The sequence below is a fragment of the Nematostella vectensis genome, chromosome 12 (genome assembly GCF_932526225.1).
Source record: "Nematostella vectensis chromosome 12, jaNemVect1.1, whole genome shotgun sequence".
Taxonomy (NCBI): domain Eukaryota; kingdom Metazoa; phylum Cnidaria; class Anthozoa; order Actiniaria; family Edwardsiidae; genus Nematostella; species Nematostella vectensis.
In genome coordinates, this window is record NC_064045.1 from 10,063,787 (window position 1) to 10,083,245 (window position 19,459).

The following is a 19,459-nucleotide window of genomic DNA, read 5'->3' on the forward strand; positions in this document are numbered from 1 at the left end:
ATACATTAAGGAAATCCATGAGGATAACCCAAAAAAGACAATTGAACCCCTCTTACCTTACGGAGAAGACTAGGAGGGGTGTAGCCAGGGGGAGGGCCGAGGGAGCCAACCCCACCCCCCCCCCCCCCCCCCGTCCAGCAGCCACGCCCCTGAATAGTGATGGTGATTAGAATAAAACGCCTTTTTCATGTATGTGCCGTTCCAAAAATGCAAATGCATATTATAGTGAGACTATTATGATTTTACACTAGATTATACGTCAGCTGCTAGAGGCAGGCTCTCAAGTTGACCAGAAAGATGACGAGGAGAGAATTCCGCTGCATTACGCTGCCGAGTAAGTTCCCTGCTTCGGACTAGCTCCCCCCTAAGGTGCAAATATATATCCCCCCTGATGCTTTGAATTAGCGCCCCCTCTAAGGTGCAAACATACTCTTCTAATGCTTTGAATTAGCGCCCCCTATAAGGTGCAAACATATTCCCCTAATGCTTTGAATTAGCGCCCCCTTTAAGGAGCAAACATACTCTTCTAATGCTTTGAATTAGTTCCCCCTCTAAGACGCAAATATATCCCCCTGATTCTTTGAATAAACCCCCTTCTCCAAGGCGCAAACATACTCTTCTAATGCTTTGAATTAGTTCCCCCTCTAAGACGCAAATATATCCCCCTGATTCTTTGAATAAACCCCCTTCTCCAAGGCGCAAACATACTTTTCTAATGCTTTGAATTAGTTCCCTCTCTAAGGCGCAAATATATCCCCCTGATTCTTTGAATAAACCCCCTTCTCCAAGGCGTAAACATACTCTTCTAATGCTTTGAATTAGTTCCCTCTCTAAGGCGCTAATATATCTCATATTGCTTCGAATAATGCCCCTCTCCCTTAGGCGCAAAGTCGCCCCACCCCCTCCCTAACTTTCCCGTTTGTATTAGTTTCCGATTGATGATTAACCATTTGGGTCACCGACAAGACGGTTGTGATTTTTCTGTCATTTCAGGAATGGTAACTTGTGTGTTGTTAACGCGCTTCTGGACAAACAATCTTCTACTATCGACGATAGGGATTCCAGACTTTCTCTCACATATGCTGCTGCGGGCGGTCATGTAGCCGTTGTTAAATACCTGCTTGACAAAGGCGCAGAGATCGATACAAGGTCAGTAACTCTCGAAAGAATGTGGTCAAAGTGAAAGTTCTCCCAAATATGTCCCTCACAATCCATAGGAGTGTCCAGAAGTAGCCCGCAATGCTTCATGGGTGTAGAATGGATAAACATTTTTAATGATTTGTGAGATAATCAGGGGTGTTTCGAGGTAATCAGGCGGTGGTTGTGAGATAATCAGGGGGGGGGTGGTTGTGAGATAATCAGGGGGGTGGTTGTGAGATAATCAGGGGGGGTGGTTGTGAGATAATCAGGGGGGTGGTTGTGAGATAATCAGGGGGATGGTTGTGAGATAATGAGGGTGGGTGGTTGTGAGATAATCAGGGGGGATGGTTGTGAGATAATCAGGGGGGCTGGTTGTGAGATAATCAGGGTGGGTGGTTGTGAGATAATCAGGGGGGATGGTTGTAGGAAAGTCAGGGGGGATGGTTGCGAGAAAATCAGGGGGTGTTGTGAGATAGTCAGGGGGGCGTTGTGAGATAGTCAGGGGGGATTTTGCAAGATAGTCAGGGGGGATGTTGTGAGATAGTCAGGGGGGGATGGTTGCGAGAAAATCAGGGGGGATGTTGTGAGATAGTCAGAGGGACGTTGGGAGATAATCAGAGGGGTATGGTTGTGAGATAGTCAGGGGGACGTTAGAGATAGTCAGGGAGACGTTGTGAGATAGTCAGGGGGACGTTGTGAGATAGTCTGGGGGACGTTGTGAGATAGTCAGGGGTGTGCCCGGAGATGGGTAATTTTTAGAATCAATAACTTTTCTCTGTCATCATTTTGTTATTCATGTACTATTCATTTCTGAAGAGACTATGATCGCACCACCCCTCTTCTATACGTCGCCAAGGTCGGTTGCCTCAGGACAGCGAAAGTGCTTCTTGACCAAGGCGCCAAGATTAACGCCACGGACAAGAACAGGGTAAGAGATATCAGGTGGCTTTGAGATGAAACAAAGGCGACGGTAAAACCTCCGTGCTTTATTCGAAAATTCCGTTAAATACCAAATGAGTTTCAATGAAGAAATCTTAATTTTTTACTCAGAGCCCTAAATAAAAATTAACTAAAAGAAAAGAACATATTAAGTTTCTCGTCGCAGTTTGATAAAGAAAGGTTGAAACATATCCAATAAATGTTTTTATAGCAACACGCTCTAACATGGCCACCAAGACAAAGTTTTAAAAAAGCTAGCCAATTGGCATGCGAGATTTACATTTTTTTTATTGCCACCAACTTCAACTAGAAGTATTATGTCGTGTTTTGATGTGCACTTAAGCATTTCTTCGCATGCTGATTGGCTAGTAAAGTCCAAGTAATCAAATAGCACGTTTCTCGCATCCCTATTGGTTTACTACACAAAACTGTCAAGGTGGCCACGGTGGCGCGCGTCGTATCAGATAGCACGTTTCTCGCATCCTTATTGGCTTATTTCACAAAACTGTCAAGGTGGCCACGGTACCGCGCGCCGTATCAGATAGCACGTTTCTCGCATCCTTATTGGCTTTCTTCACAAAACTGTCAAGGTGGCCACGGTAGCGCGCTTCGTATCAGATAGCACGTTTCTCACATCCCTATTGGCTTACTTCACAAAACTGTCAAGGTGGCCACGGTAGCGCGCTTCGTATCAGACAGCACGTTTCTCGCATCCTTATTGGCTTTCTTCACAAAACTGTCAAGGTGGCCACGGTGGTGCGCGTCGTATCAGATAGTACGTTTCTCGCATCCTTATTGGCTTACTTCACAAAACTGTCAAGGTGGCCACGGTAGCGCGCTTCGTATCAGATAGCACGTTTCTCGCATCCTTATTGGTTTACTACACAAAGCTGTCAAGGTGGCCACGATAGCGCGCGTCGTATCAGATAGCACGTTTCTCGCATCCTTATTGGTTTACTACACAAAGCTGTCAAGGTGGCCACGATAGCGCGCGTCGTATCAGATAGCACGTTTCTCGCATCCTTATTGGTTTACTTCACAAAACTGTCAAGGTGGCCACTGGAGCGCGCGTCGCTCAGTAACGTAAAACTGTTGAACTTTCAAATAAATTCCATTAACAGGAAAATTTCTAACATTGATGTTAATTATTTCGCTTATATCTGCCAAGCTAATTTTAACGAAACGCCTGTTGGAATACTTTGATTACGTGCTCTTTTTATGATCGTATTGTCGAGTGCTCTCATTTCAACTCGTTTTTAGTCTTTTTTCTAATGCTGCTAACACACGTAACCTTTCATTTCAATTCGTTCCCAGTTCTCCGCACTTATCATGGCAGCTGGATGTGGAAGACACGAGCTAGTCACCATGCTCCTTGACCGAGGAGCAGACATGTCAATCATTTCAAACAGCGGGCAGAATTGTTTGTTGGCCGCTATAGAAGCAGGACATAGAAGCGCATGTATGGCCATCATCAAGCATGAACGGTGAGTTTTAGTTTCTATTGCGCGCTTAACACCGTGGCCACTAAACATCAAATTTTACCAAGTTGGGCAATATAAGGCATGCGAGATTTAGAAAAAAATATCCTCCTTCATTTTGGAATTGAATCGCACAGATCTGCTTTTTTGAACCTATGTAGAAAACGCTGTTGTTTTGGGAGTCTTTTAAACTGCTTACAGCTCCTGTTTGTGCACACGTCAGGGGAATAAAGAAAAGTCCCATTCCGCGCGCGGTCCCAGGTCACCACAGGCCATCTATTCATGTTTACGCATGAGTTTTGCTCTGCTCGTGAAAGTGGAGGCGTGACAGAACTATGGCATCTGGTGACCTGGAACCGCGCGCGCAACGCGGACCTATCAGTTTTTTTTACTGACCTTGGCCATCAAAGGGTTGGGGGGCTGCAAAGCGGTGTAAAAGTCTGTTATCAAGAAAACTTTCAATGATTTCTCAATTGGCCAAAGATGGACACAATCATCTTGTATTTTTTAATTTGAATTTACGAAGCTCCCTCGATGTGGCAAATTTAAAAATGACAGTACAGGTATTACAAATAAGAAACTTCCTTATATGGAAGTGACCGCACTCAACTGCAATTTTTGCTTCTTTTGTTTTGTTATCCTTCAAGGTGGGAAGAGGCTTGTAACATAAATGCTTGTGACGTGAACCGGTCCCCTATGAAATGCTTAATCGAAAAATTCCCGGATGTAGCCAAGGTAAAGAGATAGTAATTAAGCAATAACAAGAGACCATGATGAAAGAGAACGATTTCCCTGTATTAGGTATGTTCCAATGATGACGTCCGTGAAAGCTATTATTAGAACAACCAGTTATTTTTAGATAGGCCTCTGATTGGTCAGCGCTCACGTTTCCTAGCATCATGAGTCTTAACAGCAAAGGCTGTTTTGGAAATCTTTTTGACCGAAAATACCTCCCCTCTTTACGAACGCTGTGAAAATGATTTTCCAGAGAGTACGCTGGATTCAATCAACCGTTTCTCGGACATTAAAGACATTAAAATGGATAGAGTGCGTGATTTTAGGCGTGGGGAACAACTTCCCCAGTAAACGTTTTCCTATCTGATTCGCAATATAAAACAACAATCAATCAGAAATCTGTGTTTACAACACACAATTCTCTTCCAATTCTCTTTTAATGAAAAAGATACATCCAGAACTTAATACCATTATATTAACACCGATATTGTGTTTATTAAGACAGGTATTTCACAAATAAAAGATTTCAAGTCTTTATAATGACGTGAATCTTTATTCACTGACAAGGGTTTCTTCAGTGACATAATTTTTGAACATTTGCGTGAAGAATTTAAGTTCATTCATCTAAAAATATTGAAGATCAAAGAGCCTTCTTGTATTAAAATACATAACATAGATTCTGATAATGCCTAGGATTCTATCTGATAAAATTGCAGAAATAAAGAACTTTTAAGGAGTCAGCCTGATGCATCTTGAATGAACTCCCCGAAGTCTTCCCGTTCAATTATTTATATAACATTTAGATGACTTAACATCAGATAACTTAACAGATACCGCTACACCACCCTACGAGTAGCATGATCATAAGGTATGAGGAGCAGCTATAAGGATAAAAAACAGGAAGCGAACGAAGTAAAAAGTGCAGAGGGGAAAAAGTTTGTTGTGAAAATGTAATAGCTCGCGAGGTGCCCATAAGCAAATATGGCGCGACGAACCATATATAGATACTATGACTGACAAGCTCGCGCAATCTAAAAATAGCTTTCAAGGACGACATCAGTGGCCACAAGGATTCGTTCTCATATATCATGGTCTCTTGGCAATAATCAATTCATTAATCAAGAGTAATTAAGCAATAAGTTGTTCCAGGAAATAGCGTTCTTCCACAACGACCGGAATTTCCAATTCTCTCCTTTAGGAGCGTAACTTTTTTCTTGAATCACCCAATTTGCGTTCCTCTTATAAGAATACCTATTCCTTTTTTTTCAATTACTTTAGTAGATGGTTTACCTTTGCCATGTATTCTTTACCAGATTGTAATGGACAAGTGCATAACCAGGTCAGAGCACCAAGACAGTGACGAGAAACTCCAAGTAAGATAGGAATAACCTCAACCGAAGGGAGAGTTCATTTATTATCCCGAGGAGGGGGCGTGAGGATTTTGATAAAAGTAAGGGATACAATTAGTTGATCCCCCCTTCAGGAGTAACACAATTGTTCAAGCCCCCCTTACACTTACCCCATATTTTCCTTATCCCTCTCCCTCTCCCTCTCCCTATCCTTATCCCTCTCCCTACCCCTATTCCTATCCATCCCTCTCCCTCTCCCTATCCTTATCCCTACCCCTACCCCTACCCCTACCCCTCTCTTTCTCCCTCTCCCTCTCCCTCTCCCTCTCCCTCTCCCTCTCCCTCTCCCTCTCCCTCTCCCTCTCCCTCTCCCTCTCCCTCTCCCTCTCCCTCTCCCTCTCCCTCTCCCTCTCCCTCTCCCTCTCCCTCTCCCTCTCCCTCTCCCTCTCCCTCTCCCTCTCCCTCTCCCTCTCCCTCTCCCTCTCCCTCTCCCTCTCCCTCTCCCTCTCCCTCTCCCTCTCCCTCTCCCTCTCCCTCTCCCTCTCCCTCTCCCTCTCCCTCTCCCTCTCCCTCTCCCTCTCCCTCTCCCTCTCCCTCTCCCTCTCCCTCTCCCTCTCCCTCTCCCTCTCCCTCTCCCTCTCCCTCTCCCTCTCCCTCTCCCTCTCCCTCTCCCTCTCCCTCTCCCTCTCCCTCTCCCTCTCCCTCTCCCTCTCCCTCTCCCTCTCCCTCTCCCTCTCCCTCTCCCTCTCCCTCTCCCTCTCCCTCTCCCTCTCCCTCTCCCTCTCCCTCTCCCTCTCCCTCTCCCTCTCCCTCTCCCTCTCCCTCTCCCTCTCCCTCTCCCTCTCCCTCTCCCTCTCCCTCTCCCTCTCCCTCTCCCTCTCCCTCTCCCTCTCCCTCTCTCTCTACATTTGACAACAGTGACTGGTCATGAAGAGCAATTGCAGTGCAGGACGACATAGACAGGACATTAGACGACATAGACGGGACATTGAACGACATATACGGGACATTAGACGACATAGACGGGACATTGGACGACATAGATCGGCCATTGGACGACATAGACGGCACATTGGACGACATAGACGGGACATTGGACGGCAAAGACGGGACATCGAAAGACATAGACGGGGCATTGGACGATATAAACGGGGCATTGGACGATATAGACAGGACATTAGACGACATTGACGGGACATTGAACGACATAGACGGGACATTGGACGACATAGACGGGGCATTGAACGACATGGACGGGACATTGGACGACATAGACAGGACATTGGACGACATAGACAGGACATTGGACGACATAGACCGGACATTGGACGACATAGACGGCACATTGGACGACATAGACGGGACATTGGACGGCATAGATGCGACATCGAAGGACATGGATAGGACATTGGATGACATAGATGGGACATTGGACGACATAGACGGGGCATTGAACGACTTGGACGGGACAGAGGACGACATAGACGGCGCATTGAACGACATAGACGGGACATTGGATGACATAGACGGGACAGAGGATGACATAGACGGGGCAGATGACGACATAGATTGAACAGAGGACGGGACATCACTCGGCGGAACAGCACTGCCAGATGACTGATCATTTGACTCACTCAAGAGTGAGTCAAAAATTGAAAACCAATATTGGATCTGCCTAGACACATGAAGCAGGGAATTGGACTGGTCAGATGTGCTAGGCAGATCCCTCAGACGAGAGGCCATCTTCTCGACAGAATTGAGGAGGGCAGGAATGGCCGCTCTGTTGTAAAAGTAACATAAACAATAAGATATTGTTATGGACAGAAAATTGACAGTCAATTGATTTCGCAAAAGCTAGGCTGGCAGAGATAGAGTACCTGGTCTTTTTCACGATTCCTGCCGTGTTTTGTATGGAAAAGAAGATGTTATGTTATATACCTAATAGATATATCAAATGCAATCAAACTTTCTATTATATCACAACTGACTGTATGTACCTGTGATCTTGCTAACTGGCCCTGCCTGTTTTAAATGTTGCCCAATAGATGGGTCAGCAGCCATATTTTTCAGATATGTAGCAAAGGTTGGGGCCTGAAAGACAAAAAAAACTGATAATACTTTTGACAATCATGATTATAGTGCAGATTTTTACAGTAGAATGTTTTTTCATCATTCGCAATTATTTTCATTGCAGTAGTAACAAAATGGTAAGGGGGCTGTGCAACAATTATTGGGAGGGGACCAAGTCTAATATCATTCCTCTTTTTGGAAAGAAATGGAGAGGCACCAATAAAACATGATCATTGGCAAAAAAATAACCCTGAGGGATAGCAACTTGGGTGTGGTCAACAGCAGTTTGTGTTTTCTTTTTCTTGATTTCAGATTAACAAAATCAAATTTCTTTTTGTAAACTTGCACCCAGGAGAGTGCAAGGGTGTAAGATTATCATAATTTTTGTGTTGCAGTCTCCCGACATATCCCCCCCCCTCTCTCTCTCTTACTTCGGTTTCCGCCTCTGGAAAAAAGACTTTATTTTTTCTTGTTCAGATCACTTACAACTACAAGTACCTTGACCCTGCACCTGAAAAAGACACGGTTCTTATTGGAAAGAAATTTTTCGCGCCAAAGGTACAATCAGATTAAGCACGTACGTAATTTATTTACTTGTATTGGGAGCATGAAAGAACCGCTGACGATACCAAGTACATGGAACCTTTTTCTTCTTCAATGCTAACATGCCAATCTACACTCATTAAATTTATACTTTGTAGAGCAATTCTTATCTATTTAGTGTGACAAATATCAGTCGCCATGTCAAATGAGGAACATTGATCATGCCTCGGGTGTTAATTTGCGTTATACACACACTTAACACTGATTATTTGATTCGTCTCTTCAGGCAATGCTACAGAATGAACGAAGAGATTTGCTCTTTCACCCGCTGACATTGGAGCTAATTCGATATAAATGGTAAGAACATGATAAACTGCCTGATGGAAAAAAACCTCCACTTCCAAGATCAATCCATGCAAGAACTGGACAAAATATCATTGAACTGCAGCTTAATGCCGCATTGTCACCAGTTTACTTCCGGAGGTACGACGGAAACCTCAACCGTTAAAATACAAAAGAATCTATTAAAATCCGAGATATTAAACAGGCCATCCGCTCTAAATTATCAATCACATCCTCAAAGAAACTTCCAATAAACACACTGCTTTCAATATTTTGAAATATTTTTCGCGTTTTCCGTTTTTCGACCGGAAGTAACCTGGTGATAATGCGGCTTTAAGCTATGTTATACACGATAATTATCGTCTATTGTTTTTTATTCTGTGAAAAAAAAACAGGATCTCCCTGTTTGGCGGCCATTTTGGAATGCAGTGGCGATATGTGCACGACAGTCGGGAAAGGTCCTTGATGGACTTAATGCCCGACAGTTTTCAAATTTATTCAAATAACCCAATAAATTGTCGACCTAGTGAGTAAAAAAATATCTATATTTGCCGAGAAAGGGCAAGCATATCTGAACTGAGCTTTGTTGTCGGTATTGGATGTTTTCCGTCGTCTATGTACACTAGGAATCGTTATCAAAGTGACACTGAATTTTAATTTATACAACTTTCGGACAGGTCTTCAATGGACTATATGCCCGACAGTTTCCAATTTATTCAAATGGGCCAGTAAATTGCCAGCCTAGTGAGTTCAAAGTATCCTATATTTGTTTAGAAAGGGCAAGCGATTCTGAATTGGACTTTGTTGTCGGAATTGAATGTTTTTCTTTACTTGTAATCACTATAAAATTGTTATTTTAGTGACAATTTCCTGCTACAATAACACAGTCGGGAAATGTGTTTATAGTATACAAGCACGAAACAACTTTCTTTTTCGGCAACAAAGCTCGTTAGATTCGCTATTTCTTAATGCGGCTGGTGCCCAATTATAAAAATTATATTTATTTTTCTCCTTTTCTTATTTAATAAGTAATATCTGTATAATAGAGGGTGCTAATAAAATAAATGTTGTTGTAAAAAAATGTTGTTGTTGCTTGCCCTTTCTATACAAATATATACTACTTTGAGCTAACAAGGCTGACAATTTACCATGCAAAATGAGCAAATTGAGAGTGTCGATAATTTAGCAGCATATTGTAATTTTAGTGCCACTAAAATTACGATACATAGTCAACAGAAAACGTTTAATACATAAGACCAATATGGCGGCAGTAAAAACATGACTTTATCCCCGTATTTTTTACTCAAGACTAGTTGGCCTTGTATTACCAGTGAAAACAGTTAATCTAACTACTAATCAACGAGAATATACACGTTTTACGGCCATAGCTCACATGCACTTTAAGGTTTTTTTTAAATAAATTGAAAACTGTCGGGCATTTAGTCCATTCAGGACCTTTCCCTACTGTCGGGCATTTAGTCCATTCAGGACCTTTCCCTACTGTCGGGCATTTAGTCCATTCAGGACCTTTCCCTACTGTCGGGTAGTATAGGCACTGCGATTTTGGAAAATACGGAAGCGTAGGAGTAGACCGTATTTTGCTACATTTGGGTGCCACGTGAGCTTTACACTATATTGCTACTGTGTTGTCTTTTTTAGGAGTCTATTTGGTCTTCGATTTTTCTATTTGGGTGCAATTCTCCACCTCGTGTACATCACTGTCCTCACGTTCTACGTGCAGTGTCAAAATGAGCGACATATAGACAGGACCTGGTCAAACCGAACAACGACAGCCATATTTGATAAGGTACGACTTGATCGACATCGATGAGACCTGGTTAAACCGAACAACGACAGCCTTATTTGATAAGGTATGACTATATCGACATCGATGAGACCTGGTTAAACCGAACAACGACAGCCTTATTTGATAAGGTATGACTAGATAGACATCGATAAGACCTGGTTAAACCGAACAACGACAGCCATATTTGATAAGGTATGATTAGACCGACATCGATAAGACCTGGTTAAACCGAACAACGACAGCCATATTTGATAAGGTATGATTAGACCGACATCGATAAGAAACCGAACAACGAAAGCCATAAGGTATGACAGGGCCTGATTTAACAGAACAACGGTTGCCTTGTTTGAAGTTGTCATGCTACCTGGTTATTCTCGAGGATCCATCGCTTTCTACGTTGAGCGCCTTCAAATATCGCTGGTCCCTTCTTGGTCTAACGCGTTATATGCCTATTCTGCTATTATATAGCATTCCTTGTAAGCCTAGATGTATGTGTTGGAGTTTTATATTCGGCGAGAAAACCCGGAGTCTGCTCCATTGGCCACCATTTTGGACGTGGAGGAGGGGAACTAGGGATAGTTGACAAAAAAAGCCCCAGTCCTTCGCGTTCGTAAAAATGACGGCCAAATAACAAACTCCGGATTTTTTTTGCCGAAATAAGCCCCAATACCTACAGGTAGGCTATCTTTTTGTTGACATCTGGTTGTTTCCGTCAGGTGTTGTGCAACCAGTACACAGTTGATGCCGCTGAAGTTGCAATCCTGATCATTTCAGTTTTCAATTTAGGCATCGAGTTCTATCAAATGTACACAGAGGTGAGATCATTTTTCCCTTATTATATCATAAAATACATGGTCCTGGATATTATAGAAGTTTAAGGGCAATAGAGTAAGTCAACCTTCATATCATCCTGAATTTACTGTTTGCCTGGCTCGGTGCTAAAGTGCACTGTTTTTTTTTTTTTACATTTGCACTATAGCCAAAACTATGGAATTTTAAAACACATTTTTTAAAGTAGCGTTTGATTTATAAGTTCATATATTTAATTTTATAACCGTCTAGTACATACAGTATTATTGTTATTAAGAATTATAAAGCGCAACAGGGCAGTGTATAAGGCCAAATAACTTATCTCATATGATTTTATTTTTATTGGCATTGTCATTCTCTTCATTCTTCATCGTTATCGTTTCTCTTGTTGTTATTGCTCTTCTAGTCGTCATTGTTGCTGTTGTTATCGCATTGTTATTGTCATTGTCATGTGTCACCGTCGTCGTCATCGTTTCCCTTATTGTTACTGTTGCTTTTGTTGTTGTTGTTTTCGTTATCGCTATTGCAATTGTCATCGTCATCGTCACGTCATCGTCATCCTCACGTCATTGTCATCCTTACGTCATCTTCATCCTTACGTCATCGTTATCATCACGTCATCGTCATCCTCTCGTCATCGTCATCCTCACGTCATTGTCATCCTTACGTCATCGTCATCCTTTCGTCATCGTCATCGTCACGTCATCGTCATCCTTACGTCATCGTCATCCTCACGTCGTCGTCATCGTTATCGTCTTCCACGTCATTTTCATCGCCATTGTCATTTTTATCGTTATCGTTAATGTCATCGTTATTGTTTTAGAAATGGGACTATATAGAAACGAGTAACGTGGTCGAGTTCTCGACGTTCACGTGCGCGCTGGTCGCACTCGGGATAAAGTATTTCACCCAAGAGGGAGATGATTTGTATTTATACTGGAGTTTCACCATAGTCTTGGTGTTACTCGCGTACCTCACCATGCTTCTACAGTTTCAAAGGTAAATAAAGAAACGGTAGCCTTAGTCCCAGGAGTTCTTAGCGGGTTTCTTGCGCTCGGAGATGAGCAGCGTGGGGCCTTGGTCGAGGTCAACCACAAGGGAGATGGTTTCCTGTGGCGTCACTTACTTTTGGCACAGGCAACCCAATCTTACACCCGGGTAAGAAACATTGCAGTGGCGCGTTCTAGAACTGAATGGGGCTATACAATAAAAAAATGAAAATGGATATATATTAATATTACAAGGAATGTAGCACATTTTAATTGAGGGTGTTATACATAAGGTCTAAAAAAGGTAAGGTTTATTAAATATGTTACCTATAACCTCAATTTATTTCTTTGTCTAGTTTGTTTCAGAATGGAATCTACGTCACGATGCTGTTTGAGGTTCTCAAGACCCTTCTGAGGGTGAGCTTTTGTTTGGGGAAGGAGCGTTTGGTGTGACTGTTCTTTTTATCTCTTTTTATATTCTTTTTATATCTGATACTAGCGGGGAAGGGGTTGGGGGGGGCGTGACTCTTCTTTTGTCATGACTATTGATCTGGAAAGGCAGTTAAAATAGAGTTTTAAGTGAATCAACTTTGGTAACTCCTTTTGAGGTATGTTGTCGTTTGTTGTAGGTGATGTGCGTGTTTTTGCTGCTCTTCTATGGTTATGCCGTCGTCTTTCAGCTCTTGCTATCGAAGGAATCCAACGTGAGTTATGGTCAAATTGATAATCACCCTGTGCTATATTGTGTATATTTGCTCAGCTGTTAGCTACTAGTTTAACTAACAGACAAATCTGAAATTTGTAAAACATCACCCTAGATCACCCTGGTACCACAACCATTATCTTCGCTCGTGTAACGTCAGATTCGCAAGTACAAAAGCAAAGATAAAACCCCTGGGACCAAGGGTAAGGCCAGTACGTGCCCAGTCACGTGGGCATGTCTCGACCCATTCTCCACTCAACAAATGATAATGCAAGAGGGCCGCCAAAGACACCATTCTGATTGAGCAACGATCGTCGCATATAAGACAATTTAGTATAAATAAAGTATAAATTCAGAGTATGAATATGAGGTCTGCCTGCAGGTATTTCCAAAGGCGAGTCGCCATTCTTTATTTCCAAGATGTCATTGCGACGCGATAATGGATAGTGTACCATAAATTACCTTCAAAGCAGGCAAAAATATCCTGTATTGATGAAGTTTTTGTTCCTATTCATTTGGTTTCTTTTCTTTCAGTGGATGATGACAGGCCACAAACCAGACTATGAATCCATTCAAACTGTAAGTCTATCAATGTAGCAGCACCCTGGCTCCACCCTGATGACCCCACCATGACCCCACCCTTGCCCCACCCTAACCCAACACTTGCTCCTTCCTGATGACCCCACCCTGACCCCACCCTTACCCCACCCTTACCCCACCCTTACCCCACCCTGACCCAACACTTGCTCCTTCCTGATGACCCCACCCTGACCCCACCCTGACCCAACCCTTGCTCCTTCCTGATGACCACACCCTTGCCCCACCCTGACCCCACCCTGACCCAACCCTTGCCCCACCCTGACCCCACCCTGACCCAACACTTGCTATTTCCTGATAACCCCACCCTTGCCCCAACCTGACCCACCCTTTCCCCACCCTGACCCCACCCTTGCGCCACCCTGTCCCCACCCTGACCCACCCTGGCGCATCGCGGGTGTTGTGCCAGGGAAGCTTGGATGGAGGCATGACGAATTTTTCGGGCGAGGGCCGGGGGGAGGGCTAGTGAGATTTTCATCCTCAGTAAACATTTCACCACCAATTTAATTTTTCTCCCACCGCACGCACAGAAGAAACTTCCATCGCTATGGCGGGAAACTAAGGCATCCTTGATTTGACTAGGATTGTACATTCGTAATTTTAATTTAGCAACTCGCTAAAACGTGACGAAACTTCGTGAAAAAACAGCGGGGTATAAATTCTCCTTGAAACAGCACCGGCATTTCTGGCGATACCCTGACTTCGCAAAGCTGGCGCTTTCATCCGCACGTGGCTTCACGGGCATGAGTTCAAACTTACAGTCCTCCCAGTCCAATCTTACATTTCATAAGCCTTAGTTTGTGTTTGTTCTCTTTCTCCGCACCATTACTTTTAGGACCCATTCCAGAATGTCAGCTCATCATTTCTCAAAGTCCTCGTCATGACAATCGGAGAAATCGAGTACACAAGATTCTTCGTCGACGAGCCTCTCGCCCTTCCGAACTTGTCCAGATTAGTGTTTCTATCATTCTGCCTGTTCCTGCCGATAGTGCTTATGAATCTTACGGTAAGTGTCGAGTAATATCCGAGGTCTTACCGAGGAAATAAAAGATTGCAACTCCGTGACCAAGAAATTTGACAGTCAAGATTTTCTCTTAGGTTTGTTAAAACACATTTAACTCACACTTCTGAAAGTCGTCTGTACGCAGCATGTGTTTATTTTGGCTGGAATATGCCTTTCAAAAAGTCACGTGCCTTTTCAGTGCAAGTCGCTTATTGATATGCCGTAGACCTAACACAATAGTCTTATATATGCTTTCTTCGTTTTGAATATATCTTAAGTTCCACCTCTGATATAAAAAAATTCTCGAGATCTCAGTCGTGTGCTTTTATTAAACGTTTATTATCTCCCCCCCCCCCCCCCCCCCCACCTCCCTCTCCCATTTGCCTTTGCCGTGACTGTAGTTTGTATGGATAGAAGTTAAGTGCTCGAGCTCCAGATTGGCTGGTCATTCAATTAGCAAGGTTAAAATCTATATTCTTATAGATTTGCCTGGGGTAGTTGGCGCATTTTTCATAAGCCAACTACCCCCTTCCCTGCCCCTCAAATCAGAGCTGGAGAGGCAGGCATGTAGAGTACTAATTTTGCATCATAGGGGAGGGGACGGGGAGAATTTGTTTCCAAGATGGCGGCGGCTTATTTCACAGGAGGCCTAATTTGATAAAGCTCACTTTTCTGATGGCTACTTAAGCAAAATGATGACCCTATTGTCGAGACATTGCATGGCAAATAAGTGAATCTCTGGCGGACTTAAGAAAAGTATATCTTGCGTGTCAATTGGATACCTTGATTTATTAATTTTTTAGATTGGTCTTGCCGTTGGGGACATCGATTCTATCCAGAAGAACGCGGAGATCAAAAGACTGGCAATTCAGGTACCAGAAACAATAAAACTATCGTTGTTTTTATATTCGATTGTTGCAGCCTTCATCACACCTTAGATATCTGTCCTCGCTTATTCAAAACTATGCACCGAATCTGATAATCAGGAATAAAATAAATATTCGTGTTGCGCTTGTGTTACGATTTTCGGGGGTGGGGGGTGGGGGTGGGGGGCTCAGATAAAAACAGACAGGGGTGATCGTCGGCAAAATCAATTATAACTTCTTACCCATAAGAGATAGCAAATTGGGTGTGGTAGAAGGAATTTTTAACTAATAGAATCGTAAAAATCGTTAAACACCTATCGAATTTTATACCCTATTATAACAGAATCGGAACAATCCTTCAACAACCCCTAGGGAATAGCGGTTGGTCGGGATTCTATACCCTAAAAGATAGGTCGATCACCCCCATCTACTTTTCTGGAGAGTCCCTCCTTCTCCGGGTACGAACAGGCGCGTACACAGGGTGTGCCCCCCCCACACACACACACACCGTGGGGGTCAAATAGTGGGTCCTTTTTTATTAAGGACTCTTTACTATGCTTTTTCCATATGATGACTATAACTGCGCACCCCCCCCCCCCCCCCCCCACACACACACACACACACACCGTGGGGGTCAAATAGTGGGTCCTTTTTTATTAATGACTCTTTACTATGCTTTATCCATATGATGACTATAACTGCGCACCCCCCCCCCCCCCCCAAAAAAAAAAAAACACACACACACTTTGGTGGTCAAATAGTGGGTCCTTTCTTATTAAGGAATCTTCAAATACTATGCTTTTTTCATATGATACCTATGACTGCGCCCCCCCCCCCCCCCCCTTCAGCCAAACCTCGGTACGCGCCTGACAATGCACCCTTTCCAGACTAAATGAATACTTTGTGTTGCGCCTATGCGCCATTCAGTGGCCTTATCACCTTATCACCATTTATTTCCCTTTCACAGATCGATTCTATCTACGAATTTGAAGAGAAGCTACCCTGCTTTGTCTATTGTCGATTCTACAAATCTGAAACCGTGAAAAAACCCAACGAGAAGCCTAAGACAGTCCTTCAGAAGATAAAGGTAGACGGCGATCGATCAGGCTCTGGTCCAGGAAAACTTTTTGACCTTTACAAAAAGGGGCAGTGCACTGTCGCCTTAATTGACAAAACATGCAGCTCAAAGTTTGACCTGTTTTCGTAGGTGTAAATAGTTCTGGATTCGCGCCTTGGGAATTCCTCTAGAGAGAGGGATGTGAAGTGTTTACTAATTAACATAACAGCAAAGGGGGGTCTGCTCAGGATTCCTGTGGTGGGCAAGGGGGACTGGGGAGATTCGGGCGAGTTCACATCGTCAATCACAGGAAAACCGAAACAGCACAGGACTAGGCTGATTATCAAACACTTTTTTCAGGGGCGACTCAGTAATCGTCTGTTGGAGACAACAGAAGGAGTGTTGGAAAATAGCCCTGAACGCTGGTCAGACGTCACCGACAATCTGACCAATAAGATGCAAGCACAGGAAGACCGGTAAGAATTTGATTTTATTTAAAGAAACGCTTGGCTGCGTACCGTAAGGCGTCTATTAAATTTTGATGGTCCGTTCACTAAATGACAAACCCAAGTGCAGTGGGGCTCTAGTCTCAGTCAGGATCACATTAAATTATAGCCTGCGTAGCAAGCGTTTCTTGGTATTAAGTAAGTCTCACCCGGTAGAAGCCATACTCAGATTAATTGAATTTGATTTTTATGAACGGATTTCCTATCTCATATATTTTTAAGCTGGATGGGAGGGGAGGGGGCGTTTGTTAGAATGGGGCGTTCATTAAAAACCTCGATATCTTAAAACCTCGGAACTCAAACCCTCGGTAACTCAAACGCGCCTTAACTCAAACCCTCGGTAAATCAAAACCTTGGTAACTCAAACCCTCGATAACTCCAACCCTCGGTAACTTAAACCTTAGCCCTCTATAATCCCCGATCTCGAACCCTCTTTAGCATGTAACCTTGGAAACGATTCCTCGGTAATTAGTACTCACGCTAACTTGAACCATATTTGCTTGTATGATAGCCTGGTGTTAATATGTGGAATTGTGTTCTTTTTTTTTTTAGAATGGAACTAATCTCGCAAGAGATGATAAAACAACGAACGATGCTAGAAAGGATTTTGGAAAAAATCGACAAAGAGCCCCAGCAAGGGGACACAGTGCTATAGAAGCCAAAATACAGCATTGTAGCCCCATTGTTACTGTTGTTGTCTTATATATTGATTGAATATTGATTCACATATTCAATGAGAATGTCAAGAAGTCAATCAAAATTGAAACGGCGGGTTTAAAACACAAGCTTCATATGGAATGGCTCGAGCTATTGGAGAGAAGAACATCAACGAAATCTAGACGTCGGGACAGAACTGAATTTATTCCAAGACATTCAGCAATCACACACGGGGTAGACACTTTACAAATAAGGGCATGATGTCCATATACGGAAATTTAACACAAGCTGCCCAAAATAGGAGAATTAGAAACGGACATGCGCACTCTTTACAACTTACACTCGCACAAAATAAAATCAAAAGCAACATACACCTATTTCAAATAAGGATGCACTCGAGAATCCGTGTGTCGTAACCCGCGTTGGTTCATGGGTAGCGTATGAATGGCTGAATCCTTGTATCTGAAAGCCATGTGATTGTTCATAAATAAGAAGGTAAACAAGAATCTACAGCTTTTGAAACCTGGATTAGTATGTTATTTACGGTCTTGTGCTTATTTATTTGATACCCATGAAGCACTGCGTGTTACGATACACAAATTTACCGAATGCAACGGGCCTTATTTGAAATAGGTGTATAACCGGAGCAGAGGTTCAAATGGTTTCAAGAGCCTTTGTGGTGGCGCTTTTGATTTTGAATTTTAGAACAAGGAAGCCAAGGAAGCGTAAACAGCAGCAGACTTAAAAAAAGCACGCAAAATACACTCGCGAGCTCAATCCCGATTCAGGATGGCCGCGTAATTTTCGATACAGTTGCGATGTGTTATCGATGTTTTTTGTTCCTTCTTTCTCTTTTTTCTTATTATTATTTAAAAATAAATAAACTCTTTCTCACCTAAGTCAGATGTCTATCTCCGTTCGTGGGGAATACGCTGCCAGGGAGAGTCTGAAAACTCGGCATGTACAGGGGAGTTGGGGTGGCAAAAAATCCACCAGGTCGGGTATCACCAGATCGGCGGTAGTGTGGGGGAAAGGGGAGCATTTAAAATAAAGCCAGAAAGTGTAAACGCCATGAGTTAATTTGAGTATTTGCTCAAGTCTCTGTGGCGCAATCGGTTAGCGCGTTCGGCTGTTAACAGAAAGGTTTTTGCATAATTTTGCATAATTTCGGTCGTGTCGATTTGGGTTTCCTGTGGTACAAGCCGCCGCCATCTTGGAAACGAAATCTCCCGTCCCCTCCCCCGATGCGCAATTATGTAGTCTATGCGTTGCCTTTCCAGCTTCTATTTGGACAGACTCTTTCTGTTGAAACCAAGATTTGGGCTTTCTTTGGCAGTCAGCGATACAAAGCAGCCATGATTTTCCGCACTTGCCCTGTGTTTACGATAATTTTGAAAGCTTCTTCTTCGGTTTATACCGCGAATACGATGGCGATATCAAAGAATTATTTGGTAAGTATGGGGACTTATGATCCGATGTTTTATTGGGTTTGCTTATCATGGCTTTCGAAGTTTGTCATTTGATGATAAAAGAACTCGGATATTCAAACTAACCCCTCACCTAAGGGCAAAGCGAAAGGTATTCAAACAGCCCAAATCCCATTGCCTGACGATTGTACTGTAAGGCTTTGTTTAAAAATGCAACTAAGCCAAATAACTTTGGAAAGACAAACCAACCAAATTCATAAAATGACGGGTAAATAATAAGCATTCAGTAGATCTCTGTGTTATTTGATGAGACTTGTATATAAAGGGAAATGTAAAATCAATCCGAATAATCTCATTTCACTGCCCCGCTTATCGGCCCTTCTAATATCAGACATAAAATTGTTTTTTTATTCGATACTGGGTTTGCAGTTTTTTATATTT

At 43.0% G+C, this 19,459-nt stretch overlaps 1 protein-coding gene across 1 annotated transcript in view; it reads left to right on the forward strand.

Moving 5' to 3' along the window:
- Positions 1–18,490, forward strand: part of LOC5508474 (transient receptor potential cation channel subfamily A member 1) — a 28,213-nt gene extending 9,723 nt beyond the window's left edge. Inside the window, exons 13-31 of the mRNA XM_048719761.1 lie at positions 252–334; positions 994–1,149; positions 1,957–2,068; positions 3,394–3,563; positions 4,205–4,292; positions 5,606–5,665; positions 8,189–8,269; positions 8,541–8,611; positions 10,256–10,403; positions 11,120–11,218; positions 12,037–12,212; positions 12,559–12,619; positions 12,832–12,906; positions 13,440–13,484; positions 14,338–14,508; positions 15,309–15,377; positions 16,339–16,458; positions 16,789–16,904; positions 17,487–18,490. Of these exons, the coding sequence (XP_048575718.1) occupies positions 252–334; positions 994–1,149; positions 1,957–2,068; positions 3,394–3,563; positions 4,205–4,292; positions 5,606–5,665; positions 8,189–8,269; positions 8,541–8,611; positions 10,256–10,403; positions 11,120–11,218; positions 12,037–12,212; positions 12,559–12,619; positions 12,832–12,906; positions 13,440–13,484; positions 14,338–14,508; positions 15,309–15,377; positions 16,339–16,458; positions 16,789–16,904; positions 17,487–17,589 (2,004 nt within the window). The 3' untranslated portion in view covers positions 17,590–18,490. The remainder of the gene's footprint in view (positions 1–251; positions 335–993; positions 1,150–1,956; positions 2,069–3,393; positions 3,564–4,204; positions 4,293–5,605; positions 5,666–8,188; positions 8,270–8,540; positions 8,612–10,255; positions 10,404–11,119; positions 11,219–12,036; positions 12,213–12,558; positions 12,620–12,831; positions 12,907–13,439; positions 13,485–14,337; positions 14,509–15,308; positions 15,378–16,338; positions 16,459–16,788; positions 16,905–17,486) is intronic.
- The last annotated feature ends 969 nt before the right edge of the window (positions 18,491–19,459 follow it).